Here is a 27,771-nt window from a genome sequence, read left to right on the forward strand (position 1 = left end):
TAGAACGCCAGTCAGACTTCGGTCCTACTTTTCTACAGATGAAGATGGGTCCACAGAACAAGGGCCCTCTCCCTAGCACTAGTTTGTCAGCAAGATTGCTGAGGCAAGAACTCAGGTCTTCTGTGTCTTGTACTAGTGCTATTAACCATATCCTCCTGCCTTGCTGGGATACTGTGACACTATAATGTGATGACAGGCTGCTGATAGTCAGAGGTGCAATTACATCATCATTATGGACTAAGTAACCAGATGGGGAAGAGGAGGCACAAGGAATGCAACAGTTTTATTAGGAGTGTAGGCATGTCAGGGAAATCCTGTTCAGGGAGGCACAGGGCAGAATGGAACACTGCTCAAGTCCCCAGCAGGCTAACAGGGCCTCTACGGAGATATCTAAACAAGGTGCTACTTGTGGCTGCTTCTGGTGAAATGATTTTTGCCTGAAAGAGCGCTCCAGCACTGGTGAATCTGAATTCCATGTAAGACTGTGTCTGACACAGAAACAGAAGACGTGCTGAAGCAGATGGCTCACCACCTGGACAGTGTGCAGGTGTCAGAGGGACCCTATATCCCTCACACGTCCCTACACAAAGTTGACAGGGACAGTGCCGTGACAGCAGGTAGATACTGGCTGAAGGTACACAATGTGTAGGAAGTGTCTGTCATTGATGAGTGGCCCTGTGTCTTGAGAACTTGGGTCTGGTTTCCAGCAGGTCCTGAGCAATACTGATATCCCTTTCCGAGGCCCCTGAAGAGTCAATTTAGTTCTGTTCTGACTCCTTTAGAGTGAAATGCCTATGCCCAACACCAGGTTCTGGGTAAGAACAGCTGAAAGGACAGAGGAATGTCACTGCCACCCCGAGACACTTGTGGCTTAGTCCCGACGTGTTTCTGGAGTGGTCACTTTTCTCTGAGCACAGGCATCTTGCCCAGGATGGGCCCCCACCTTTCCACAGGCACCGGTGCAGAGCATCTTTCTTGAGAGTCCGAGCCTTTAGCTACTGGCCTGTAAGTAATGTCCCCTGGACAGATCAGTCTGAAGATACATGTGCTCAAAGGCTGGTTTCTGTCCCTAAACCAGCAGGCACTGCCTGTGAATGACAGGCTCACGTGTAGAATGCTGTGACTCTCCTAAGAAGAGAGCTCTCTGTTTTCATAGGCAGAAAGAAAAGTAAGAAGCGAGGAGGCTTCAGGGTAGCAAAGGACCCTTAGTTCTTCCATCGAATTTGCTGTGAAGAAAGCAGACAAGGAAGGCATGATCAGTTGTCACTTACCACTACAGTGAGGGAGAGGAGATGAAAATCAGAATGGGATTGGGACTGTTGAGTTCTTTTGTCTGTTTGGGGCAGGGTGTCTCTATGTAGCCCAGTCTAGCCTGGAACTCAGTGTATATTGCAGTCTAACCTCAAACTCCTGATCTTCCTGCCTTAACTTGCAAGTGTGAGGGATTGTGGACATGCACTAGCAAAGAATCAGTTTTTAACTCTGTGTGTACCGAGATCAACCTTACATATCAGATGCTATCTACCTAGTTTTTTGAAATAGGCTCTTTTACTAGCCTGGAACTTGCCAATTAGGCTGGGCTGACCAGTGAGCCCCAGAGATCTGCTGCCTCTGCCTCCCTAGTGCTGGGAATTCAAGCACATGCCATGTGTCCAGCCTTTATGTGGGTGCTGGGGACCAAACTCAGATCCTTGTGTATACATGGCAAGTACTTTATTGATTAACCATCACCTTAGAAGATTTTTCTTTTTAGCATGTGGGAGTTCATTTATCCAGAGAAAGATTAAATACCTGTTCTGTATTTTACAGATTGCCAGTTTAGAGCATTAATCTGGCTTTGCCCTCCTTAGTGCTAAGATTCACTAGTATTAGGTGACTAAGCACAGGTATCAAATACCTAATATTAAATTCTATGCTAATGAAAAGCTCAGTGATTTCATACGGATAACCAGGACTTTTGAAATAGCTAATTCTATTTCATTTTCTTATTTCCAACAGGCAGGTCACAGCCTAGAGGGATCATACGCCTGGCTACTGAGTCTCTATCAGGTGCTGTGTCGTTCCTGATCTCTATTAGGTCTAATGATGATCAGTGCACCACAGTTATGCTCCATGCTGAGGTCTTCATATCTCACTTCAGTATTTCTTAACTCTCTGTGTGTACAGATGCACATGGGCTAAGGACAGATCAGATGTATCACATGCTATCTACCTTGGGGTTTTTTGTTTGTTTGTTTTTTGATTTGTTTTGGTTTTGGTTTTTTGAGACAGGGTTTCTCTGTGTAGGTCTCTCTGGCTGTACTGGAACTCACTCTGTAGACCAGGCTGGCCTCAAACTCAGAAATCTGCCTACCCCTGCCTCCTAAGTGCTGGGATTAAAAGCGTGTACCACCACTGCCCGGCTTTACCTTGTTTTTTTGAAACAGGGTCTCTTACTAGCCTGGAACTTGCCAATTCATATCTCAAAAGTGATTTCTACTGTTCAAAAATAGTACTTTTGCTCCTCCATCCCACAGGTGGGTCTTGTATCCATGTGGCTCAGCTCAGTGCATCTGCCTAGATCTTGGAGCATACACTGGCTGCTCCCCTGTGCATGCTCTCCTAGGCTGCCTGGAGGGTAGGTTACCGAGCTGCTGAGAATGGCGTCAATCTTCTCTTCCTCGGCGGATCCTTTGTCTACTTTGCTCCTGTATGCAAGCAACTGCTGACGATCCTTCAGGTCTCGGCAAGTCTGTACAAAAAAACACAATCAAATTCCTACTCAGCCTCTCTCTATACAGAACTCACTCTTTCTGCCACGGTTTCTTTGCTCCTGGGCTCAAGAAAAAGACAGCAGACGAGAGTAAGATGATGTGCATAAAGCACCCAGAGAACCCCAAGCTGGAGATTGTTACAGAGCTTACATAGCTTCATTCAGTTCTTTTTTCTTTAATATTATTTATTTTTTATTTATATGAGTACACTGTAGCTGTCTTCAGCCACACCAGAAGATGGCATCAGATCTCATTACAGATGGTTGTGAGCCACCATGTGGTTGCTGGGATTTGAACTCAGGACCTCTGGAAGAGCAGTCAGTGCTCTTAACCACTGAGTCATCTCTCCAGCCCCTTCATTTAGTTTTAATGACTTCAAAAAACTAAAAGCTGAGAATTCAATTCGGAGACCGGGAAAACAATACAGGAGTGTTGGTCTCCAAACTAATTCTCGCCAGACTATTCTGACTGTTCAGTCAAAGCCGCTGGAAGATTTCAGATCTGGGGCAAAGGCTGTATTTCTGATTCTTCACCCAGGACCTAACTCAGGGTTCTCCCTTCTTGCAGACTCACATCAATGACGACATCATGGCACTTGAACTTAGTAGCTAAGTTCAACTTGGTGTCCACATCTTCCACCAGATTGACATATTCCTGCAGTATCTGTAGGAAAACATTCTCTGATTAATGACAGAGACACGGGGCTCCCTGGGTAGAAAAAGCAAGTTGTAAACAAGGGAGAACTCAGCACCCCGTGTTTGCAAAGCCAACGTGAAGCACAGTTTTACAGTGGAAGCGGGGATGCTCAGCAGCACTTCCCTGCTACCTCAGGAGAAAGGGAAGAGCAGTCCTCCTTACCCTGCAGCCAGGTCCAGAGGCCACAGCACTCTAGAGATGGGCCAGGGTAGGCCTACTGCTCCTAGGCTATAGGGAATTCTTCTCAATTATCTGAACAGTACATAGTTCTCTATATGGCTAAGCACAGGAGCTGTTCCTCAAAGAGGGCCTGAAATTACTTTGTTTCTCCATGTCCTTTTTCTTCTATGTCAGGCCTCGCACAGCCACAGTGCCACCATGAGGATAGCTCACATCCCACCACTAGCTCTTTTTCAAAGCCATTACCTGGACAGGGGCACTGTTCTTGTGCAAAATTTCCACAACTCGATGGAAGCCAATGGGTGCTCTCTTCTTGGTGTAACCCAACCAGTTCTGGAAGAAAAGGCAGCAACAGGTGGGCCAGACATCATTAACACACTGGCCTCAGCTCATGTGCCTTTCATGGTCATATCAGAGAAGCATGGTAGACAGACAGGAAGAGGTGAGGGGTAGAGAAACCGTGAGAGATGAACTTTCTTAGAAAAGCCAAGGAGTGTAGAGGGGAGAAAAGAGTAAGACATATATAATAAAATGAGGTCTTTGATCTTGACAGTAATGCATGGAAACAGTCTGTGAAATGTTCCAAAATGGAACAAGTAATGAATAACATATACACCATAAGTTTTTAAGTACAAAAAATTCTACTTCTCCACCTTTACATGCATAAGGAATTACTTATTTGTAAACTCATACAGTAGGATCTAGGAAGCTACTGACAACCATGAATTTCCCTGAATGAGGTTGGAACACGGACACAGTGACATCTGAACCTCTTCTTAAGGTGTTTGTGCTGGGAAGTGAGTCCAACTTTGCACATGCTGCCTATGCCCTCCATGACCACGAGCACAGCCCTCACCCTCTCAGTCTCATATACTTAGACACTTTCATATACAGTGTCAATTTTTCTGTGAGTGTGGTTTTCTTTAGTAGTTAATAAATAAGAAGAAAAATCAGAAAATTCTCAAGGCTAGAATGAAAAACTATATTTACATTTTAAACCAACTTATATGGAACCACAAAAGATCTCAAATAACCAAACCAATCCTGAAAAAGAAAACTGTGTGTGCATGCAATGCATACACACACACATAACACGGGTGATGTAGGATGGATGCTATTAGTATGAACTGTAGTAATCATTCCAATATAAAAACCAAAATTCCATACTGCACACTTTATAGTACATAATGATCAACTTTCAAATATATATAATATTTATATATGTATGTATATATGTATGCATATACACATGTACACATATGTATGTGTACATAAATATATATACACACATAATATATATATATATAATATATTAATAGAGAATACAATCGTATCCAAAGATTGGATAGATTATATTGGATCCTAATAAATTAAATATACAATTAAAATATATAAATATAAAAATTGAAAACAGGGGCTGAAGAGATGGCTCAGAAATTAAGAGTATCCATTGCTCTTGTAGAGGCCCTGGGTTCGAGTCCCAGAACCCACATGGTGGCCCACAACTATCTATAATTCTCACTTACATGGTACAATGAATCACATAAATCTAAAAGCAAAACAAAACAAATCAAAACAAACAAACAAAACCCTAAAAGCAGTAAAGAGCTAATTTAAAAGTGATGTATATATGGCAGATATTTATGATAATATAATTTACTAATACTAAATTTCTTGGGGCTGGAGAGATGGTAGTGAAGAGCACTTGCTGGTTTTCCAGAGGAGCTAGGTTCAATTCCCAGCACCCACATGGTGGCTCCCAGCCATCTCAGCCATCTCTAACTGCAGTACTAGTTCCCTCTTCCCACCCCCCTAGGTGTGCAGGCTAATGGCATGCACATAGAGTAAAAGTAAGTCTTAGAGGAAGTCATCACTGTAGATCCATACACTTCAAGGTAGGTAAGTAAATGTCTTGAGATGTAATACTTATGAGACAAATACTAATATTAAAGGGGAAAGTGTTGAACATAAGGCTTACTTTCAAATGGTTCTGAAAAAACAAAACGCTTATTTAAAAACAAAGCAGCTAAATAATACATCAAAATGTTAATAAGTTAGTAGGTAGAACAGCGGCCACTATATTCTTTCAGACCTTCCTTTCATTTAAAACTTTGGAAACAGGGACTGAAGAAGCTTCATTGGCCCTGGGACTTAGGAGACCTACGAAGGCCTTCTCTCTCCACAGGCCTCTGAAGCACAGGGGCAGGGCACCCACCTTTGTGGTGAACAGGGCATCAACGTCATTCCAGGCTCTCAGCTTGGCACGCGCAGCCAAGGCTGTCAGCACATACTGTTTGTCTGGGATCTGAAGAGCAGAAACCAGGACACAGTAAGAAGATATAGAAACGCACCCATGAAATGCTTTAACATTTTAGAAAAACATATGTATTTGCTGATACTGATCCTGACCCTTAAAAGAAACCAAGTTTGCAATCACCAAAAACCCTTCATCTTCCAAGCCCCTCGCTGACGTACAGTGTAACACTGAGGCTTCCTCTCACTTCCCACTGACTTTTGAAACCACAGTGTCTAGGCTACCAAGCACCACACACTCCACGCAGTGCTCTGGCACCGCTGCAGAAACCAGAACGCAGTGCTACCTTGAATGTTTTCTTCAGGTTGATGGGACTGCTGAAGGTTCCCTAGGATGAAATGGGAAGAGAAACTTCAGTGAGATCCCCAAATCCCTCATTTTCTTCTTTATTACACATACTCTCTGTGCAAATTGTAAAGCCTTTAAACTCAGGCATCACTTTATAAGAAAATCTCATCATGTCTGATGGAACACCACACACCCTACTGCATCAGGAAGACTAGTGAGTACAACACTGTGTCCTCTAGTCCAAATTTCTTGTGTTATTTCCACTTCCAAAATGTCTTCCCTTTCTCCTCCCTTCTTTTCTTTGTTTTTTGGATTTTTTTCCTTTTTTTTCTTTCTTTTTGTTTTTCTGCTAGTCCAAGTAAGAGAAAAGCATACTTGTGAGGATTAAGTCAAGCCCAAACTTTAAAAAAAAAAAAAAAAAGAAAGAAAGAAAGAAAGAAAGAAAAAGGGGTTGGAGAGGTGACTCAGTGGTTAAGAGCACCCGCTGCTCTTTCAAAGGATCTGGCTGCAATTCTTAGCATCCACATGTCAGTTTACAATCATCTGTAACTTCAGGCCCAGGGGATTAGATATTCAGTTGGGTCTCCATGGGTACCAGGCATGCACCAGTACCCAGAAATACATGCAGGCAAAACACCTATACACGTGCCTTTAATCCCAGCACTCAGGAGGCAAAGACAGGTGTAGTTCTCTGAGTTTGATGCTAGCCTGAACCATACAGCAAGTTCCAGGAGAGACAGGGCTACACAGAGAAATCCTGTCTTGAAAAACCAAAGCAAAAATCAAAAACAAAAATAAAACAAACATAAACACCCATACACATAAAATTAAAAATTCTTTTTTGGGCTGGAGAGATGGCTCAGCGGTTAAGAACACTGACTGCTCTTCAGAAGGTCCTGAGTTCAAATCCCAGCAACCACATGGTGGCTCATAACCATCCATAATGAGATCTGATGCCCTCTTCTGGTGTGTCTGAAGACAGGTACAGTGTACTTAGATATATAATAAATAAATCTTTAAAAAAAAATTTTTTTTTTGGCAATAGGAGCTAGCCACAGTCAACTGACACTACTCTCCTCTATGCTACTACTGCTAAGGGAGCCAGCACCAAAGATAGCAGGTGCTCTGCTAGGATGCCAGCCACATATGGCCACACAAACCCTCATAAACCTTTGTCCCTCTTGGCTCACTCTTGCTAAGAAGTTTCTGGATGATTTCTGAAAACTACACAAGCCCACTGATAATACCTCACAATTGAACAATGCTCCATTCTTACTCCCCCTGTACCTCAGACTCCGTGTAGTGATAGAAGCAGGCGTAGAAGAGTGTCGTCACTAACGGCATGTTGAGAATGGAAGCTTTACGGGGGTGCTTCCGGAAGATATCAGTCTGCCCTGAAGACTCCAGGTGCCGGTCGTTTGCCTGTGGTGGAGTCAGACAAGTGAGAAAAGAAGTGTCCACTGGGAGAGGCAGGAAAATAGCTGCACTACTACAGCAGTTGCTTAGGATATCCCAGAGAGAGCTAAATTCCATAAATGGGTCATAGATTTTTAAGTTGAACTAAGATTTCAACAGTTCAGCTTGGTGTTGCTTGCCTATAATCCCAGCACTTGGGAGGCAAAGCAGGAAGATCAGTTCATGGCTTCATTACACAGTCCAGTCTAGGCTCTATGATATTTTATCTCAAGACAAAAATAAAGAAAAAAAAAAAAAAAACAAAGAAAGGAAGGGAGAGAGGGAGGAAAGGGGAGAAATTTTGGAAGTGGAACTGACACAAGAAATCTGGACTAGAGGACACAGTAAATACTTTCGGGCTAGCAGCAGGTAAGAGAGGAAAGCATGCCTAAGGACAATCAAGAAGACTTCGTCGAGGAAATAAAGGCTCGTGGTGCAGAAAACGGCACGAGCAGAGCTGAGGGCCTGGACGCTGAGCGGCTGAGCCTGGCACAGAAGCAGAGCAGAGACAGGGAGTCTCACCTCGATGATGATCTGGCGCTCCAGCAGGGTGTAATGGTCTTGTACATGCGCAGCGTCTTCTGCTGAAAATGGCAAACTGGTAAAGGACCACCACGTTAGTACTTTTTTCTATGTGAAAAGCAAAACAAACCCAACCAAATCAAATGATCACTAAAACCTTACGAGCTCACAGTTTTTAACAAGTTTGATCTCAATGCACCTTCTCAGGACCCTTTAAGGCAGAGTAACTAGAAAGCTAGAGTAGACTTTGGTCTGGATATTGTATTTGGTGTTTGCTGACTGGAGCTGGGGATGTAGCTCAGTTGGTATAGTGCTGGCCTAGCATGCGTGAAGCCCCAGGTTCAATCGCCAGCACTGCATAGGCCAGGTGAGGCGGTATATGCCCACACCCCAGCTTTCCCAACATGGAGGCAGGTGAAGTAACATATCAAAGCCATACTCAGCCTGGACCACATGATACTCTTTCAAGAGAGAGAGAGAGAGAAGGAGGGAGGGAGGGAGAGAGACAGAGACTTTGAAAACTCAAAAGGAATCTTCTCAAAGTCCACAAAATGCACATGATTTTGCTGCAGAATGTATAAGAATCAGCTTGTTTGAGGAGTTAGCTTGTGAGTGGGTCACAAAGCTAGAGAGCCAAGACAACCACCCATTGTCAACGTGTCCACAGAACTTGCTGAACTCTACTGAATCTGTTAACTACTTTTAGAGCAGAATAGTAAAAACTAATTTAAATTATATAGCATAGTGTATATAATTAATAAATTATATAATTTATAAAATTAATAAAGATTCATAATGTTGTTGTACCTACAGGGTTGCAGATCTCTTTAGCTCCTTGGATACTTTCTCTAGCTCCTCCATTGGGGGCGCTGTGCTCCATCCAACAGCTGACTGTGAGCATCTACTTATGTGTTTGCTAGGCCCCGGTCTAGTCTCACAAGAGACAGCTATATCAGCTGCATATGTATCAAAAGATGGCCTAGTCAGCCATCACTGGAAAGAGAGGCCCATTGGACACGCAAACTTTATATGCCCCAGTACAGGGGAATGCCAGGGCCAAAAAATGGGAATGGGTGGGTAGGGAAGTTGGGGGGAGGGCATGGGGGACTTTTGGGATAGCATTCTAAATGTAATTGAGGAAAATACGTAATAATAAAAAATATTTTAAAAAAATACACAAAAAAATTAATAAAGATTGCACTGATCTACAGAAATGTCAAGGACTCCATCTTCAAAACTATGTCTTTGGCCAGCTTTGGGGGAACATGTCTGTAATTCCAGCATTTATGAGGAGGAGCCAGTAGATTTAGGAGTTCTTGATTGCACAGCAAGTTCAAAGCCAGTCTGGGTACATGACAGTGGAAGGCACCTTTAGCCTTCAGTTCAGACCTCTGTCCTTTAGACAATGATGTCTGCTCCTCTACTCACTACAGAAAGAGTCCTGAAATCAATTACACTGACCCAGGGAAGTGTGAACCCTCCCTTCTATCTGGTAACATTACAATTAGGAATTTCATACACTAGTGAATTCTAAACGTGACCCTGGAAATCCTTCCACGAGGAATGGCTCAAACAGTGTGAACAAGAAGAAGCAGGGGGGACTGACAGGCTATGTAGCTGTATGGAGCTGTATGTAGCTACTGAGAAGCACGTTTCAGCTTAACCTATGGAAGTACTTCGCTATAATAAAGACAAGTAAATAAGATGAGTTGCTTTTTTTTAAAGATTTATTTTATGTATATGAGTACACCATTGCTCTCTTCAAACACACCAGAAGAAGGCATCAGATGGTTGTGAGTCACCACGTGGTTGCTGCGAATTAAACTCAGGACCTCTGGAAGAGCAGTCGGTGCTCTTAACCTCTGAGCCATCTCTCCAGCCCAGAATGAGTTACCTCTAAGAGCCGTGAGCATCCCGTCAGGAGAGCAGTGATACCCGTGGCTTCCTCTGCTTGGTTTAATGAGGACTTGTATTTGGATGAAAGCTTGTACTAAAAGTAGTAGTTCTGAGACTTGGGGCTTCCAGACTCGAACAAGAAAAATGCTCAAGATCCATAAGCAGTTTCACACGTTAATTTTATTATAGTAAATCATAAAAAAATTATCACCAGGACTGCAGAGGTTAAGAGCACTGGCTGCTCTTCCAGGGGACCTGAGTTCAATTCCTAGCACCCACACAGCAGCTCATAGCTATCTGTAACTCCAGTTCAAGGGGCTCTAACACCCTTACATGACATACATGCGAGCAAAACACCATGTATATAAAATAAACAAATCATTAAAAATTATCATAATTGTATTGCCAAAATGAGAGGATATGTGAGAACCAAAGTTCAAGAACTAAGACAGTCTTTCTAATTCAATCCGTCTAGCTTTGGGGAAGATCCCATTGTTTTCGTGTTTCTTCCAGTCAGTGAAAACTCTGTTGGAGACTAGGATTTGGGAGCTACTGAGGCAGATGACGGACAAAGAGTACCCATGAGAGTCACTGTTAGCCTTCCCTTCTGAGCCATCCATCCCATTCTCTTTTCTTCTCTTACTATCACAAAACTACTTTTTCCCATACTTACCCAATGCAAGTCTTAAGAAATTCTTTTCGTTTTTCAGGGTCCTGAATGTTCAAGTGCTCTCGATAATGGGATAGCTACAAAAAAACAGAGAAAAAATTTGAGCTATCACATATCCTTAAAAGAGAGAGGCATATCACTAAGAGGTCTAGCACTTATCTAAGCACACATCTGAGCACAAAGAGGCATGTATATGCACAAACACACACACTCTCTCTCTTTCTCTCTCTCTCACACCCCCCCACACTTATCTAAGTACATATCTGAGCACAAAGAGGCATGTATATGCACACACACTCTCTCTCTCACACACATACACACACACACACACAGAGAGAGAGAGAGAGAGAGAATACTAAGTGGGCGTGTGTGTGTGTGTGTGTGTGTGTACTTGCCTGTGCTTGTGTATGTATAAGAACTAGGAGCAAGTATCTGTTCTTTCTCCATTGTTCTCTGTGTTATCTCTTTATAGATTTATTTTAGTTGTGTGTGCCTATGTTTGAGTGCAGATGCCTGAGGAGCCAGAAAACATCCGATGCCCTGAAGCTGGAGTTACAGGTAGTTATGAGCTGACAGACATAGGTGCTGGGAATGGAATTCCAGTGCTCAAAAGAGCAATACACACTCTTAACTACTGAGCCATCTCGTCAGTCCATCCACCTTGTCTTCTGCGCCTGGGTCTGTCACTGCACCGGAATGAAGGCAGACTGTCTGGCCAGCAAGCCTCTAGGATCCACTGCCTCCACACTGGGCTTGCAAAAGCATACCCAGTGCACTCAATTTTTACGTGGGTCCTGGGAATTCAAAATAAGGGTCTCCTGCTAGCACTATCCAGTGAACCACCTCTCCCCAGATTATAATAGAAATTTATATCCTCTAAAAACTAAAATTTTTGACTCTCAGAGTCCTCCCGGACTATAGCCTATGATGTGTATGGGTGGAGACTAAGCTAGGCAGTGTCATTTCCTAGATCTTCTAGATCTAATCAACAAAGAACAGAAAACCATCGGCAGGAGGGCGTGGCGGCTGGGCTGGGCTTTGCCTTAGATGCCTGGTCAATAGATTCCCAATAGAAACAAATGCCATACTTACCGCCAGTTCTTCTGCTCTATCTAGGAACCTGGGGAAAAGCAAAAGAGAGAGGAGAGCTTAATCTACTGACTTTCCCAGTATTTCTTGCGTAAGAGACAAGCTCCAGAAGAAACACAGCTCCCCTCATATATCAACACACTGAGGTAAAGCCGACTCCTACTCTCTACCACCTTGACCCTTCAGACACCTGCTGTCTTTCATATCTACTTGTCCGCCTGTTCTATGTTCTAAGTAAGTAAAACAAGCAGAGCAGGGCAGTAAGAGCTTAAATACAGCCTGCCCTAGCCAATGGTCACCTACCTGTGTGTTTGTTTCTTTACTCAAAATTAAAACACTGCTTTCTGTCTTCTGTTTCCTCCTTATTCTGAATAGACCATAACTAACAGCACTGCTTGGCACAGAGGGATGCTTGACAAGACTTCCTTGACTGGAAAGGAAAGCCAGAGAGAGCAAAGAGCCTGCTTCTGTGGGCATGTCTTCTGTGGCAAACTTTTTCTGACCTAACCAGGTAAACTGCTTTCCCACATCAGTCTGTAGGGCAGCTGCTCATCACTGTTCTGGGCCACAAAACTTAATCAGAGATTCTCACACCTCTGACACTGAGGAAAGGATAAAACATGCATACTGTTTAGGCCAAGGGCAAAACATCATCCCCATTTACTGGAATGAAACAGAAAGAAAAGGTGGTAGAAGGCCACCGAGGGACAGCCCAGCCCCCCCTCCCCTCGCTTCCCAGTGCAGCCCAAATCCTAAGGCTTCTAGGAGACTTCTCTGGGAAAGCTGTAGCTCTTCCTTGAGAACTGGCATCACTTGAATAAGAGGAGGGCACCTTTAATCAAGGGTTGTCTAAGAAAATGCTTAGTAAACACTGATTGATACAACACATTAACGTTAGCCTGCTCCAGTCAGTCTTTATGACCCTATGTGGTAGACATCACCACCTCCATTTTACAAGGGAAAAAGGCCACTCTCAAGAAGTCTAGTGACTTGCTCAAATATCAGAGTACCAAGTAACAATCACACACAGTCCAGGTAAGTCTGACTGTGGGGCCAGGTTCTTAACACCCTGCCATTCCACCAGACTGCATGCTGGGATGATTATCCCAGCACATTTCAAGATCTTGCTTTCTAGGTGTTTCTGGAAAAGGACAGTGTCTTCAATTTTTTGCACACCTCCATCCCCAAAGTGCTCTGAAAATATACCTGATAAACTTCATAGACCCGAAGCCCAATTCTTACCTGAAGAGATCTAAAAGCAGCTTTTGGTCCCCTATTTCTTTAAGAAAATGAATGAGATGTCTCAGTGCGACCTGGCGTACCTCCAGCTCTCGAAAAAGGATCTCTGGCATGTTAGGGAGAGAAAGAAGTTAAGCTTCCTAGCGCTCAAGTCTGAGTGTGGCCTCTCCACTCATACACCCCAGAAACCACCATCGGCAAGCCCAGCACAGCTAAGGATGGCTCTTCCTGGTCTCCACCCACCATCATTAACAGCCTCTCTGCACTAGAGCAGTGGTTTTCAACCTTCCCAATGCTTCAACTTGTTAATACAGTTCCGTATATTGTCGTGACCTCTAACCATAAAATTATTTCACTGTTACTTCATAACTGTAATTTTGCTATTGTTATGAATTATAATTTATGTATCTAATATGCAGGATATCTGATCTGCAACCCTTGTGAAAGGGTCAAAAGGGGTCACAACCCATGGGTTGAGAACCTTTACTCTGGAGCAGCACTCAGCCTTGTAGTATGAGCACACTGTAGCTGCCTTCAGACACACCAGAAGAGGGCATCAGATCCCATTACAGATGGTTGTGAGCCACCATGTGGTTGCTGGGAACTGAACTCGGGACCTCTGGAAGGGTATCAGTGCTCTTAATTACTGAGCCATCTCTTAATCACTGATCCAGCCCTTTGCCTTTTAATTCTTAACATAAACAGCAGCACTTCTCACATTCTCAAACACACAGCCCACATGTTCCCAAAGAGGCTAATATAGCCCCCACCCTACAAGCTGCCCTAAGAGGTGTGGTGTGATGTGATGTGATGTGTGCTCTTTGGCCACCCTGACTGTCTCTGAAGCAGACTTGACCCTGGTGAACTCTGCTATAAAAGCCACATGTGCTGCTGAGTGGAGACCTCCTTTACCCATGCTCACCTTTGCTCAGGGTCCTCTTCAGGAAGATCAGAACCTTGAGGAAAAGAGACAAAGACTGTGCATCCCTTCACAGAGGCTGCCCTGATCACCTCCCATCTAGGAATGAGGCCAGCCACATGTAAGGAATCACTGCAGGCAGACACAGCCCTCTGTGGGACAGAAAGAAAGGATGGACTTCTGGAACCGAGCCATGTCCTAGCCATGCCCACTGTGTCCACACTGGCTGAAAAATTACCTCACAGTCCCACGTGCCCATGCCCACTGTGTCTACACTACCTCCTGTCTGCTGAGAAATTACCTCACAGTGCTGGTGCCACGACACTCTGCATAACAGAGAACAGCCAGCCTTCTCATTTCTGGTTACAACTAACAACAGTTCCACATAGAATGCATGTTCCTCCACCCAAGGTGGGAGTACAGCTTTCTGAGAGACCTATGCCTCAGAGAGAAAGCCAGACTTTTCGGTCAGTCCCGAATGGATGTTCAGGAACTGAACTAAACTGAAGGATGGACAGTGAGCCTCACACTTACTGCAGTGATGACGTTCCCATCATGCATGCTTACTGCCTCCTCTAGGAGCTGCAGCTTATCCTGGAGGGAGCGGAAGCGCTCTAGTGAACAGACCTGCAGAGTAAGAACACAGTGTGTGTCAGGAAGACCACTGCCTATTCCCTGTCACCGGATAGTGAGGGATAGGCAACAAAAGAAGCGGCCAGAGAGCACCTCTATATTTCACACCGGTCTCTATGTGAGCCTGCAGGCCCCACACATCCTATCTAGTAATGTGATGCCCCGGCCCCGTAGGACACTGACGTCTTAGCCAAGCTAGCACATCATGACTTATTTTCCCTTCATGTGTAGTTTCCATAATACTAAAACCTACCCTGTGCAAGCGTATAGCTGAGCTTTGAAAGTGCCACATCCTAGTAACCACTACAACAGACACACACACACTTCTACCACCCTTAGACAGCTGCTCTGTCCACGCTGATGTTAATGCTCTCCTGCTCCTAGCCCACCAATTGCTCATCTGCTCTCAGTCATGGTAGTTCTGTCTTTCCTAGAATTTCATACAAGGAAGACCATCACTAAGTAATCAACCAATTTTCAAAAAATACTTCCAAATTTCAATGGAAAAGAAGCTTTATTCAACAATGCTAAGATTGGGATCTCAAAAAACAGAAAAGAATTAACCTCAACACCCATCCCACACCATGGACAAAAATTAACTCACAATGTATCACTCTCCTTTTCTGTGGGATTAGAGCAGCCTTGAAAGAGGGCCTCCACTATGCACCCAGGTTGGCCTCAAACCTGCTGTGCACTCCTGGTGGCTTTACACATGCTATTTTCACGCTTCAGCCTCCCCAGTACTGGGCTTACAAGCCAGCTCTTCCACACATAGCAACTCTGTTCCCAGAGTCAAAGATTTGACAGCTGGCTTCTAACTGTGGTGGATTTGCTTTGCTCCTGAAAACCACTCCATTTCAGGAATGGGAACTGGAAAGGATGTCAAGAAACCCTTCCCGTGGGAACACACCACTCATCTCGCCAAAGAATCCTGTAAGAGTTGCCTCCTCAGCCAGCAGCCTTACCTTGCCCCGGCGGAGGCGTTGCACTGTATCACTGAGGCTCCAGTCATTGCTGTAATCCTGGAATATTAGTAACAGATGAATTATGCATTAAGGGCTCAGAACTGCTAGTGAACCAGCTCGATGCCTCAAATTCAGTCTTTGCCCCCATAAGAGAAATAATCTGTGGGAAAGAATTGATTAAAAAATAAAACTGGAGCCGGGCGTGGTGGTGCACGCCTTTAATCCCAGCACTTAGGAGGCAGAGGCAGGTGAATTTCTGAGTTCGAGGCCAGCTTGGTCTACAGAGTGAATTCTAGGACAGCCAGGGCTACACAGAGAAACCCTGTCTCGGAAAAAGCAAAAAAAAAAAAAAAAAAAAAAAAAAAAGGAATGGTCCTGTTTTGAGTTTGGTCTTGGTTTGAGTTTCTCTCTCTCTCTCTCTCTCTCCCCCTTCCTTTCTTTCCTTCCTTCCTTTCTTTCTTCCTTTTTTTTTCTTTTCTTTCTTTCTTTTTCTTTTTAAAAGGTTTTTGTGAAGGTTTCTCTGTGTAGCTCTGGCTGTTCTGAAATTCACTCTGTAGACAGGTTGTCCTCAGGCTCATAGAAATCTGCCTGTCTTGGGGGGGAGGGTATGGGGGACTTTTGGGATAGCATTGGAAATGTAAATGAGGAAAATACCTAATAAAAAATATCAAAAAAAAAAAAAAACAAAAAAAGAAAGAAAGAAATCTGCCTGTCTCTGCTTCCTGATGTTGGGATTAAGAGTTTACACCACCACCACCTGGCCTTGGTTTGGGTTTCTGAAGAAACTAGAGCAAGGGTGACACAGACCAAAGAGGAATAGACCAATAACAAAGCCCAGAACCCTTGGCCAACTGGTTCAGAATTCCAAACTTTATATGCAACCAGTCTGAGACCCCCAATAGACAGTACCATTATCCAAGAAAAGGAAAGATTTTGACACATAGCCCCCTTCTGATCTTAGAACATAGTTTCTTTGAGTCAATTTGCTTGTTTAGAATGCTTTGTGGGAATCTAACCTCCACCATCTCCCAGACCACAGCAACAATCATTCAGTTTCACATTAAACTCCCAAATGGCAGCAGGAGTAAGAAAGCATGGGGGCCTGTGTTAGAAAACAGATTTTGAGTCCAAGTTCTATCCTTTCCTGGCTGTGAGAACTCAACAAAGGACTACTATTAAAAGACTAGTTTAGTTTTCTTCCCTATAAGAGGGGTCATGTGCTGCATAATGACATTCTGGCCAATGCATATACAATGACAGTCCCAAAGACTTAATGGAACTGAAAGTTTCCTGTTGTCTAGTGGGGTATGTGTGTGTGTGTGTGTGTGTGTGTGATACAGTCATGTGTGTGCATGTCGAGGCCAAAGGAGGATGTCCTGCCCTCTCAACTCTCCGTATATTCTCTGGAGGCAGTGTCTCTCAGTGAACATGGAGCTGATTTTCAGTTCTGATGGCCCCTGCAGCTCTGAGGTTACAGAAGCATGCAGCTGTCCTTATGTTTCTACAGCACTTGGCCCCACTGGGCCAGCTCTCCAGCCCCTTACCTAGTATTTGTTCCATACCTTTTCTACATTTATATACACAAGTACTTGTCATTATGCCCCATGGGTAAGTAACAGGCAAACCAAACGGGTTCACATCCTGACGTCATGGATGTAGAATACAGGCTTATCACATCTAGGTTTGTGGGAACACTTCCTATGTTTGCACAAAGATGAAACTACCTAGCAACACATTTCTCAGAATGTATCAGTGCCATTCAGTGACAAATGACTGTGACAGCTGCTCAAACAGCAAAGCACTTTATACTAATTGTCACATCAATATGAAGATGCAACTCAAGCTGAACATGGTGGCTCACAACAATAATATCAGCACTCAAAAGACTGAGGAAGAAGAATTACCGTAAGTTCCAGACAAAAGTAGACTATCTGGTGGGTGCCAGACTTCAGCCTGGGCTACAGAGGGAGACCCAATTTCAAAACAACAAAATGAGGGCTGGTGTTGGCAAGCCTAATGACTCCAAGTTCAATTCCCAGAACCCACACGGTGGAAAGAGAGAACCAATTCCTACAAACTGTCCTCCAAGTGCCACACTTAGACATGTGGCCAATACACACACACACACACAAACACACACACACACACAAACACACACACACACACACACAGAGTAAGTAAGCGAATAAATAAATGTAAATTTAAAAATAAGTAAGCAACAGAGAGGAGAAGGGGAGAGAAATTCTGTAGCTCACCCTGTATTCTCCCTTAGGCCTCCCCAGCTCTGGAGCATAACTTTTGGCAGGTGTGTCTGACAGAGCTGAAAAGGAAACAGGAGCCAGTTTAGAAGGCAAGTGTACAACCTGCTTCTTATTCGTCTTTCCTCTCTTGCTTTTTTCCCGCTTGATGTGTACGTGTATGTGCATGAGTGTGTATGTGCATGAGTGTGAGTGTGAGTGTGTGTGTGTGTGATACCATACCAAGAGTGTAGAGGTAGAGGACAACTCTGAGATTAGGGATCAGACTCAGGTCATCTTGCTAGGGTGGTTTGAATAAGAACAACCCCCATAAGCTCCTATATTTGAATGCTTAGTCACCAGGGAGTGGCTTAGAAGTGGAAAGGATCAGAAGAATAAAGAGGTGTGGCCTTGTTGGAGGCTTTGAGGTTTCAGAAGACCAAGCTCAGAGTCTCTCTCTTGCCTACAGATCAGGATATAGTTCTCAGCTATGGTTCTGGCACCACGTATGCTGCCATACGTCCTGCCATGACGACAATGGACTAAACCTGACACTAAGCAAGCTCCCAGTTAAATGCTTTCTCTTATAATCATTGCCTTCCTCATGGTAACTTTTCACAGCAATAGAACCCTGACTAAGACACCAGCCTGTGTATACATTCCTCTACCCACTGAGCTATCTCACTGGAACTTTTTTTAACAAAACAAACAAAAACCCAATCTTCTGTCTCCTGGGGTAGCTCCAGGGCCAAAGGCAGAGCTCTGCTCTTTCCTCACCATGGCCCCAGCAGTCATCCCTGGCAGTGGAGCCTACATGGCTTCTATCTCCTCACTTAGTACCAGACACTTTCTCCATTCACTAATGACCGCCTGTCCCCATGAGTCTCCAGGCTGTACCCAAACCACTAACACCTCCCAGAGCAATCAAGAAAAGGGGCCGATGCTTACCATCAGAAAGGGACTGGAAACTCCCAGGTCTAGTTCTACCTGAGGGAAAGAACAGAGCAGAAAGAGGTCAACAGCTCAAGTCAGACCCATGGCTGAGGACACAGGGCACATAGAGCCTTACTATGCAATATGGAGAAATAGGGGTTAAAAAGCTTTTACTTGGGGCTGGGGAGATGGTTCAGAGTGAAGAGCACTGGCTACTCTTCCAGAGGACCAGAATTTGGTTCCCAGTACCCGGTTGTGAAACTCCAGTTTGAGGGGCTGCAACATCCCTTGCCTCTGTAGGCACCAGGTATGCAAATAGTGCACAACATACAAGTAGGCAAAATTCTCATACACATAAATAAAATAAAAGCCTTTATTCAACTTCAGAAATCAGATATGCTAGTAAAACAGGGGTCAGAGAGAAATATTTTAAGTGTAGTAAAATATGCACAGCATACAATATACCATTCTCCATCACCTCTAAATGTAGACTCAGGGGCATGAAGTACACTCACACCGTCCATCCAGTTCCAGAACTTGCACCTTCCCTGAGGCTCTGTTCCACGCAGGAATTCTCCATTCCTAAGGAAACTGCTGTCCTGCCTTCTGTCTCTATGAACTGTCTACCCACCTGAATGGGGTCACACGGTATTTGTCTTGTGGTTTACTGCACCCTGTGTAATTCCCTGAAGCCCATCCCTATTATAACATGTATCTTGCATTCCCTCTTAAGATGAAGTAGCAGGGCTAGAGAGATGGCTCAGTGGTTTAGAGCACTGACTGCTCTTCCAGAGGTCCCAAGTTGAATTCCTAGCAACCACATGGTGGCTCATAACCATCTGTAATGGGATCTGATGCCCTCTTCTGGTGTGTCTGGGACAGCTACAGTGTACTCATACAAGTAAAATAAATATTAAAAAAAAAAAAGGACAAAGTAGCAGTCTAGTACATGTGTATTCAATATTTTGCTTGCCCTTTTAGCACACAATGGACAGACACACTGTATTAACCTTTTTGGCTTTTGAATATCACTTCTTCAAATATTAGCATAAAAGCATCTGCTCAAGTCACTGCACTTTCTTTTTGGTAAGTACCTAACTGTGATGCTAGTTCACATGCTAATCCTTTGTTCAACATTTTTAGAAACTGTCACACTATCTTCCACAGTGGCCGCACAATTACACATTCCCACCAGGGCCACACAAAGGTTCCTTCCCAACAGGATGGCATGAAAGGCAAGAAGGAATTTTGATCCAGGCAAATTTCTTCAGTACCTGACAAACGGCTGGCAATTTCATTCATGTTCTACAAATCCAGGCTAATGTCTGGGAATTTTTCATTTCTTCAAATCTTAGTACTAAGCTGCCTGCTCAACTGAGAATTATTTTGCAGTCAATAAAAATATCAGCCTGAGCCGAATGTAGTGGCACACGCCTTTAATCCCAGCACTTGGGAGGCAGAGGCAGGCAGATGTCTGAGTTCAAGGCCAGCCTGGTCTACAGAGTGAGTTCCAGGACAGCCAGGGCTATAGAGAGAAGCCCTGTCTCAAAAACAAACAAACAGAAAAAACCAACCAAACAAAAATATCAGCCTGAGCATGTTCCTGATAAAAGCAAAATAAAATAAAATAAAATAAAATAAAATAAAATAAAATCCCTGCCCCTTACCCAGCATCCTTTACCTCTGAAGAAGCTGCTGAGGGAGTAAGTAGAAGGAGGTTTGGGTAGCTGTGTGTAGAAGCTGTTTCGGCCCTTTAGCTGTTCACGTCCCTCAGGGGTTGACCCGCTACTCCCAGCAGTCTCTTTGATGGACCATGAGATACCTGCAGGGCGGCAAGAACTAAGTAAGCCTCTTCCAAGTCAGTCTTGAACACCCAACACTCACAACTTTGAACCTGTTCAAGAAGCCCCAGTCCCTTGGCCAGCAAGGATGTGATCAAATAGGCTAATCGTTAGAGAAATTGACAAAGGAATGAATAAATGGAAGGCGATCCAAACAACCTTAAAATAGATGAAAAGATGCTCTGCCTCTTCTATTTCTTGAGCAATTATTAAAATAATTTGTTTATTTTATTTATAATTTATTTTGGCAGATCATGTGTAATATCAGGGTTTTTTTCCTCTTTCTACTTTACTCTTTTTGTTTTTTTTGTTTTTTTTGTTTTTTTTTGAGGTAGGTAGCCTTGGCTATCCTGGAACTTGCTTTGTAGACCAGGCTGCCCTCAAGCCCAAGAGATCCACCTGCTCTACCTCCCAAGTACTGAGATTAAAGGTATGTACCATCACGCCCAATTTCTTTTTTGTTTTAAAATCATGCTACACTACCTTCTAGGAAAAACTTTCAATTAAAAACACTTTAAAAATCAGATGGGCTGGGGGCTGGTGAGATGGCTCAGTGGGTAAGAGCACCCGACTGCTCTTCTGAAGGTCCAGAGTTCGAATCCCAGCAACCACATGGTGGCTCACAACCATCCGTAACAAGATCTGACTCCCTCTTCTGGTGTGTCTGAAGACAGCTACAGTGTACTTACATATAATAATAAATAAATCTTTAAAAAAAAAAAAAAAAAAATCAGATGGGCTGAGCGTGGTGGCGCATGCCTTTAATTCCAGCACTTGGGAAGCAGAGGCAGGTGGATTTCTGAGTTCGAGGCCAGCTTGGTCTACAGAGTAAGTTCCAGGACAGCCAGGGGTACACAGAAAAACCCTGTCTCGAAAAACAAAAACAAAAACAAATCAGATGGAAAGTGGAGGGAAGAGAATTAGACAGTCTATGAAGAAATTAAGTGGTATATAATTAAGAATTGATGGCTAAGTATAGTAGTTCTGCCAACCTGTTATGAGGATTTAAGTTAACAACTCCCAAGTATGACCAGATATACATATATATAAAACTACCTGAGACTGTAACTCAGTGGTGGAACATGCATTCAATTCTTAACACACACCTTCCCCACAAAAACCTACTAAGAAGGCTCTCCAGGGTAAGCCTAGGAACCTGTAATTTTTACAAACGCGGCATCTGAAAGAGCCTTCCAAGCATTCGCCCAGAACAGCAGATCCAGGAAGCCACATAAGCATTACTGCTGTGTGTCTCTACATGGCTCTGCCTGCTATTAACTTCCAGGCTGCATCATCTGAGAATAGCACAACTGTTTCTGACCAGCACCGAGGAGAGAGAGGTACACCCTTCACTCCTGACAGGAACCCCTCATAGGGTCTCTTCAGCTTACTTCCCACAGGTTCTCCAGTCCAGCTGACTCTCTCCAGGTCATCGTCATCGTCGTCATCCACGATGTCTCGAAGGCTATTCACTGCGCGTTTGGATTCCTTTAACTGTAGGGGAAGTGAAGTAGAACAGTCTGGCAGTCCTCACTTCCCTCTTGCTCACTGCAACCAAGAAGGCTGACCAAGTGGGTCTCAGTGACTGCCAGTGACTAGCTGGAGTCCTAATCCTGACTAGAAATCAAACTCCACTGTACACACCACTGCTGTCCAGTTCAAGGTTCAAAGCCACTTGTGAATTCTATCATCTTCTAACTATGACTTGTTTGCAAATCTGAGTGAATTTTATTCATGTCTCCAAAAATGACTATTCCCAAACTGGTCAGTTTTCAAGACCAAGTTATCACCGTGCATAGTGTGTCCCTACAGTTCCAGCTGCTAGGGACAAAAGCAGGAAAATGGCTTGAATCCAAGAACCTGTGACCAGTCAAATAACATACAAGGGTCCATCTCAAAAATGACAATAAGACTGGGCAGTGGTAGCGCACGCCTTTAATCCCTGCACTTGGGAGGCAGAGGCAGGCAGATCTCTGAGTTTGAGGCCAGCCTGGTCTACAGAGTGAGTTCCAGGACAGTCAGGGCTACACAGAAACCAAAACCAAAACCAAAAAAAAAAAAAAAAAAAAGACAATGATATAAACTAGGTATGGTAGTTCATGCCTATAATCTCAGCACTCATGAGATAGAGACAGCTATAATAAAAGAAAAAAAATTAGGGAAAAAATCCTGGGGATGGTGGACCCAGCAGCACATTCTTAAGCACTCAAGATACAAAGGCTGGCAGATCTCTGTGAGCTACATAGGGCTACAGGGTGAGATCCTGGGAAAGAAAGATGGAGAGAAAAATAGGGGAGAAAAATGAAAAAACAAAACAAAACAAAACAAAACAGGAACCTACAGGCTGGCCCAGCAGGTGTCTTAGTCAGTGTCTCAATAGCTCTGATGAAAGACCATGACCAGAAAACAAGTTGGGAAGGAGAGGGAACGGGTTGATTTGATTTACACTTCCACATTGCTGTTCATCACCAAGGAAAGTCAGGACAGGAACTCAAGCAGGGCTGAACCTGGAGGCAGGAGCTCATGCAGAGGACACAAAGGAGTGCTGCTTACTGGCTTGCTTCCCATGGCTTGTTCAGCCTGCTTTCTTATAGAACCCAAGACCACCGATCCAAGGATGGTCCCACCTGTCACGGGCTGGGCCCTCCCACTGACCACTAACCAAGAAATTGCCGTACAGCTGGATCTCATGGAGGCGTTTCCTCACCCTCAGCTGAGAAGATATTTGCCACCAAGGAGCTCAATCCTCATGACTCCCACAGTGAAGGAGAAAACTGACTTCTGCAAACTCTTCTTTGGCCTTCACATACAAGCAATGGCACACGTTCACCTCACACATAAATAAATACAATAAAAATTCCTTAAAAGGAAGTGCTGGAGAGATGGCTCGGGGGTTAGGAGCGCTGACTGCTCTTCCAGAGGTCCTGAGTTCAATTCCCAGCAACCACATGGTGGCTCACAACCATCTGTAATGGGGTCCGATGCCCTCTTCTGGTGCGTCTGAAGAGAACAATGGTGTACTCATAAACATAAAATAAATAAAGTCTTTTTAAAAAGTAAAGAAAAAGAAAAAGTAAAAAAGGAGGCAGAGGCAGAAATATCAAAAGTTCAAGGTCTTCATACACTACCAATTTTGAGGCTAGTCTTGGCTACAGGAGACCCTGTTTTAACAACATCAAAAAAAGTAAATAGTACTAACAACAATGATAAATTATACCACATGAATAAAATATTTTGTCTTTTTCTTTTTAAAGTAAAAGTAAGGATAAAGTTAGTTTTTAAGGGTTTCTTTTCAATGAAGGTTGCTATAGTTTGTATCAATTTCTAATTTTAATTTATTATCATGTATGCATGCGTGTATCATGTGGATGTACAAGTGTGCCCATTCCACTGCACAAGAGGGGAGGCCACAGGTAGTGCTGGCTAGTTTTAAGTCAATTTGACAAAAGCTAGAGGTGCTTGGGAAAGGAAACCTCAATTGAGAAAATGTCCTCACCACACTGGCCTGTGGGCAGCACTACCCCTCTGAGCTGGTGGTCCTGGGTGCTATAAGAAAGCAGGATGAGCAAGCCAGGAAGCAGCACTTCTCTGCTTCAGTTTCTGCTTCTAGGTGCCTGCCCTGACTTCCCTCAGTGATGGAATGGAACCAGAGTCATAAGATGAAATAAACCACTTCCTCCCCAAATCCCTGTTGGTCATCATATTTGTCTCAGCAACAGAAACCTAAGTAAGCAAGACAACTTTCTGGAGTCTGTTCAGGAGACTAAATCCAGATCACCAGGATCATGGCAAGAACCTTTATTGGTGAGCCATTTCACAGGCCACTATATAGTCTGGATTTGGAATGTCCCCCAAAGGGCTGTATGTTTAAAATTCAGGCTTCAGGGTAGCCCTAGGAGGAGGCAGTAGAACCTGAGAAGTGGAGCCCAGTAGGAGCTTCTTGGGCCATGGGAAGGGTATTTTTAAAGGAGACTGTGGGACCCTGCCATGTCCTACTCCTCTTTGCTTTCTGGACACACGGTAAACTGTTTTGTTCTATCATGTGAATGCACCAAGAAGTGCTATTTATCCCAGGTCCAAAACAACAGGGCTAATCAACCACAATCTAGAACCTTAAAAACAGAGCCAAAGCCGGGCGGTGGTGGTGCACGCCTTTGATCCCAGCACTTGGGAGGCAGAGGCAGGCAGATTTCTGAGTTCCAGGACAGCCTGGTCTACAAAGTGAGTTCCAGGACAACCAGGGCTATACAGAGAAACCCTGTATCGAAAAACAAAAACAAAACAAAAAACAAAACAAAAAAACAAACAAACAAAACAGAGCCAAAAGAGGGAGTGGGTGGGTTGGGGAGCAGGGCCGGGGGAGGGTATGGGGACTTTAGGAGAGGAAACTAGGAAAGGGGATATTTGAAATGTAAATAAAGAAAATATCTAATAACAAACAAACAAACAAACAAACAAACAAACAAAACAGAGCCAAAGTAAGGCTTTTCTCTGGACCAGTTGATTACCTTGGGTATTTCAGATAATGATAAAAATCTGACTGATACACAGGCTCTTCTGAAGATCTGACCTAACATTACGAGCCTACTGGAGATGAGAAGAAACTTTTCGAGACGCATCCAAGAGTATGGTATGACCCTTACTTAACACTTGTGGAAACCTACCTGTGAGAGCTCATCATCTTCATCATCAAAAGTGAAAGCCTTGAACTTGGAGCTGTTCCAATATTCCTCCTCATCACCTTTTGTCCGGTTCATCTGGAGGGAAAGGAAGACAGGTGCAGTCTCTCAAAAAAAGTGTTCCACTACAAACAGTTCCCAGAAATAAGGGACGTAGAAAGGAATCTGTAAAGTACCTGCCATGCTAAGTCAGATCCTTGGGTTTCCAGCTTATCAGATCATGTTAGATATTCCAATTAGCCACAAACATTCATTCCTAGAACCTCTACTGTATTCAAGTACTCAGATGTTATAGTAACTATGAAAAGTGCAAGTTATAGTCTCCCTTCTGAAGGATCTCATTAGAACTAGGGTACCAAAACAAAGGGGATACTATTCGAGAGGCAAATGTTGTAAGGATTCATCATAATTTTGCTGAACACACAAAAATCAGCCAACACTCACCCCAAACAGAATAAGCAAATTCATGTATTATCATATATTTAGGGAGTGCCACCTCTGAGTTGTGCTTCTAAGCTCTGGGAACACTACAGCTGACTACAGCCAACAAATGTCCCTCTCTTCCAGTATGTTCTTTAAATGCCTGACATAAAAGAAAGGAAAGCAATTAAAAGCAGAATTATCTTGCCTGTATCATCAACTCATGATCATTTTATGAATCATTTGGCTAATTATGGGGCCAACTTCTGAGATCATGACCAAGAAAATATATATTAGCTAAAAGATCCCACATTATTCTCATGACTGCTCCAAAGTTAGGTATTGTTCTGCAAAACAAAACACGTTTTTCAAATTAAGCTGTGGAAGAGTAAAAATTGTAGTTTAACCCAATAAGTACCAAGATTTCCACAGCACCTGGCCACTTACTGGGCCTTGAAGTCAAAAGGTAAATGGCTCATTTCTAAGCCTTGGAGAAATGCAATCTTGCCTTACTGGCTAATAGTGAAGGATAAATAGTGTTAGAAAGCCTAACAAAGTGCTTGGCAGAAAATAAACATGTAAGGTTACATCCCGTTAGTATTTGATATAGCAGTTAGTCTGCCACTAGATAATATATGCAAAGTGTTTACCTAATCTTAATGCTACCTTAGATAAAACAAGAGAATTTTGTTTTCTGCAGTTCTGGGAACTGAGCTTCGGGCCTCCCACGTTTTAGACAAGCACTCTACCACTGAACTATATTCCCAGCCTCCAAAATTTTTGTAAAAAGCAATCTTAAATATTAAAAGAAATTCTAAACCAGGCCACAAATCATGAAGATGTGTACAGAACATAAACATGTCTCTAACATGTGTGCAAATTCATAAATAACTGTCATTCATTTGTCATTCACAACGATCCTGAAAGGTAAGCCTGGGAGATTCCCACCGACCAGGGGAACAAAGCTCAGAAGCAGTAAACATCACAACTTTACTAAATCACTTCTACTCCAAACTACAATCCAGGGTTTTTGGATCCTAGACTCTTTCTTTTCTTTTTTCACTTTTGGGAAAACTAGACAGATCTTTACAATGGTAACTAGAAATAGGTAGAGAATATGTCTAACAAACTTAGTACTTCACCAAGAATTCTTAAGACTCTTTTTACAGTAGTGGATACATTGTATTTCGAGTGACAAAAGAGACCGTGATTTACGTGGTAAGTAAAATGGTAACAATTTATAACTCTAAGAATGCTCAAAGGAAAGCGGGCTTCAACGTGATTTAAAATGCTTCCGAGATTTGATCTTATCGTCACCTGTACACTGACAGTCTGACATGGATAGGGGGACAGATGCGAGAGGACGGGAACACGACATAGGGAAAACAGGACCCGTTTAAAACACAAAACAAAACAAAACCAAAAACCAAAACCCTACAACCAAGAGGTTCCTTGCCTCAGGGTACTGTAGAAACCAGCTACTGGAAGTTAAGCTAGGTTTTTAAGGCGATGTTTGAGAACAAAGACCTGAGAGATTGGATTACAGGAGCAAGGTCCAGGAAACCACGCATCTACCACAAACACCAGAGCCTAGAGGGTGCCTGAGAAGACATATTCAGAACCAAATGTTGAGTAAGCTGCTTTGAGGCTTGCTGGAAAGCCCCATCTCGGAGCTCCCAAGAGTGGTCCCGACAGAAGAAGGTCGGAGTGAGAGTGTAAGGATGCCTCAGAAAAGACAGGGAAAGAAAAGGGTGCGGAGAGGGTGGGTTCACCTAGACACGAGGCCTAGACAGGGGCTTGGGACACCCTCACCTCTTCCACACCGAGCGCTCCTTCTCAGGACAGCGCCAGGCTCAGCCGCTGGACCAGCCTTTCTAAACAGGCTGTGAGGCATAGAGAAGAGCAGAAGGGGACAGCGGAGAAGAGTCTGAAGAAGGTGAAAGGAATACCCGCAAAGCATCCTGGAAGTTGTAGTTCCATAACCTCTATCATTCTTTCGTCCTCCCTGCGGGCCGCGAGGCTTCTGGACTAGCATTCCCAGA

At 43.7% G+C, this 27,771-nt stretch overlaps 1 protein-coding gene across 6 annotated transcripts; it reads right to left on the reverse strand.

Annotated features, from left to right (window-relative positions):
- Nucleotides 1–264: 264 nt before the first annotated feature.
- Vipas39 (VPS33B interacting protein, apical-basolateral polarity regulator, spe-39 homolog) lies at nucleotides 265–27,768 on the reverse strand. 6 transcript variants are annotated; one of them, XM_006515339.4, is made up of 20 exons: nucleotides 27,679–27,768; nucleotides 25,295–25,387; nucleotides 22,022–22,124; nucleotides 20,471–20,611; nucleotides 18,805–18,843; nucleotides 17,875–17,939; nucleotides 15,620–15,676; nucleotides 14,556–14,648; nucleotides 14,025–14,058; nucleotides 13,106–13,208; nucleotides 11,867–11,894; nucleotides 10,778–10,851; nucleotides 8,209–8,284; nucleotides 7,519–7,653; nucleotides 6,230–6,271; nucleotides 5,845–5,934; nucleotides 3,876–3,962; nucleotides 3,327–3,416; nucleotides 2,627–2,731; nucleotides 265–1,226 (listed from the first exon to the last, which is right to left on the reverse strand). In XM_006515339.4, the coding sequence occupies exons 2-20, from the start codon at nucleotides 25,385–25,387 to the stop codon at nucleotides 1,206–1,208; spliced, it is 1,476 nt and encodes a 491-aa protein (XP_006515402.1). In that variant the 5' UTR covers nucleotides 27,679–27,768; the 3' UTR covers nucleotides 265–1,205. The 6 variants fall into 6 exon arrangements, with proteins under 6 accessions (XP_006515402.1, NP_001136052.1, XP_011242279.1 ...); NM_001142580.1 differs by lacking the exon at nucleotides 27,679–27,768 and adding an exon at nucleotides 27,542–27,676; XM_011243977.2 differs by lacking the exon at nucleotides 27,679–27,768 and adding an exon at nucleotides 27,542–27,672 and having other exon boundaries at nucleotides 20,457–20,611.
- Between the last annotated feature and the right edge of the window lie 3 nt (nucleotides 27,769–27,771).

Source organism: Mus musculus, chromosome 12, assembly GCF_000001635.26.
Source record: "Mus musculus strain C57BL/6J chromosome 12, GRCm38.p6 C57BL/6J".
In the NCBI taxonomy this organism is placed as follows: Eukaryota; Metazoa; Chordata; class Mammalia; order Rodentia; family Muridae; genus Mus; species Mus musculus.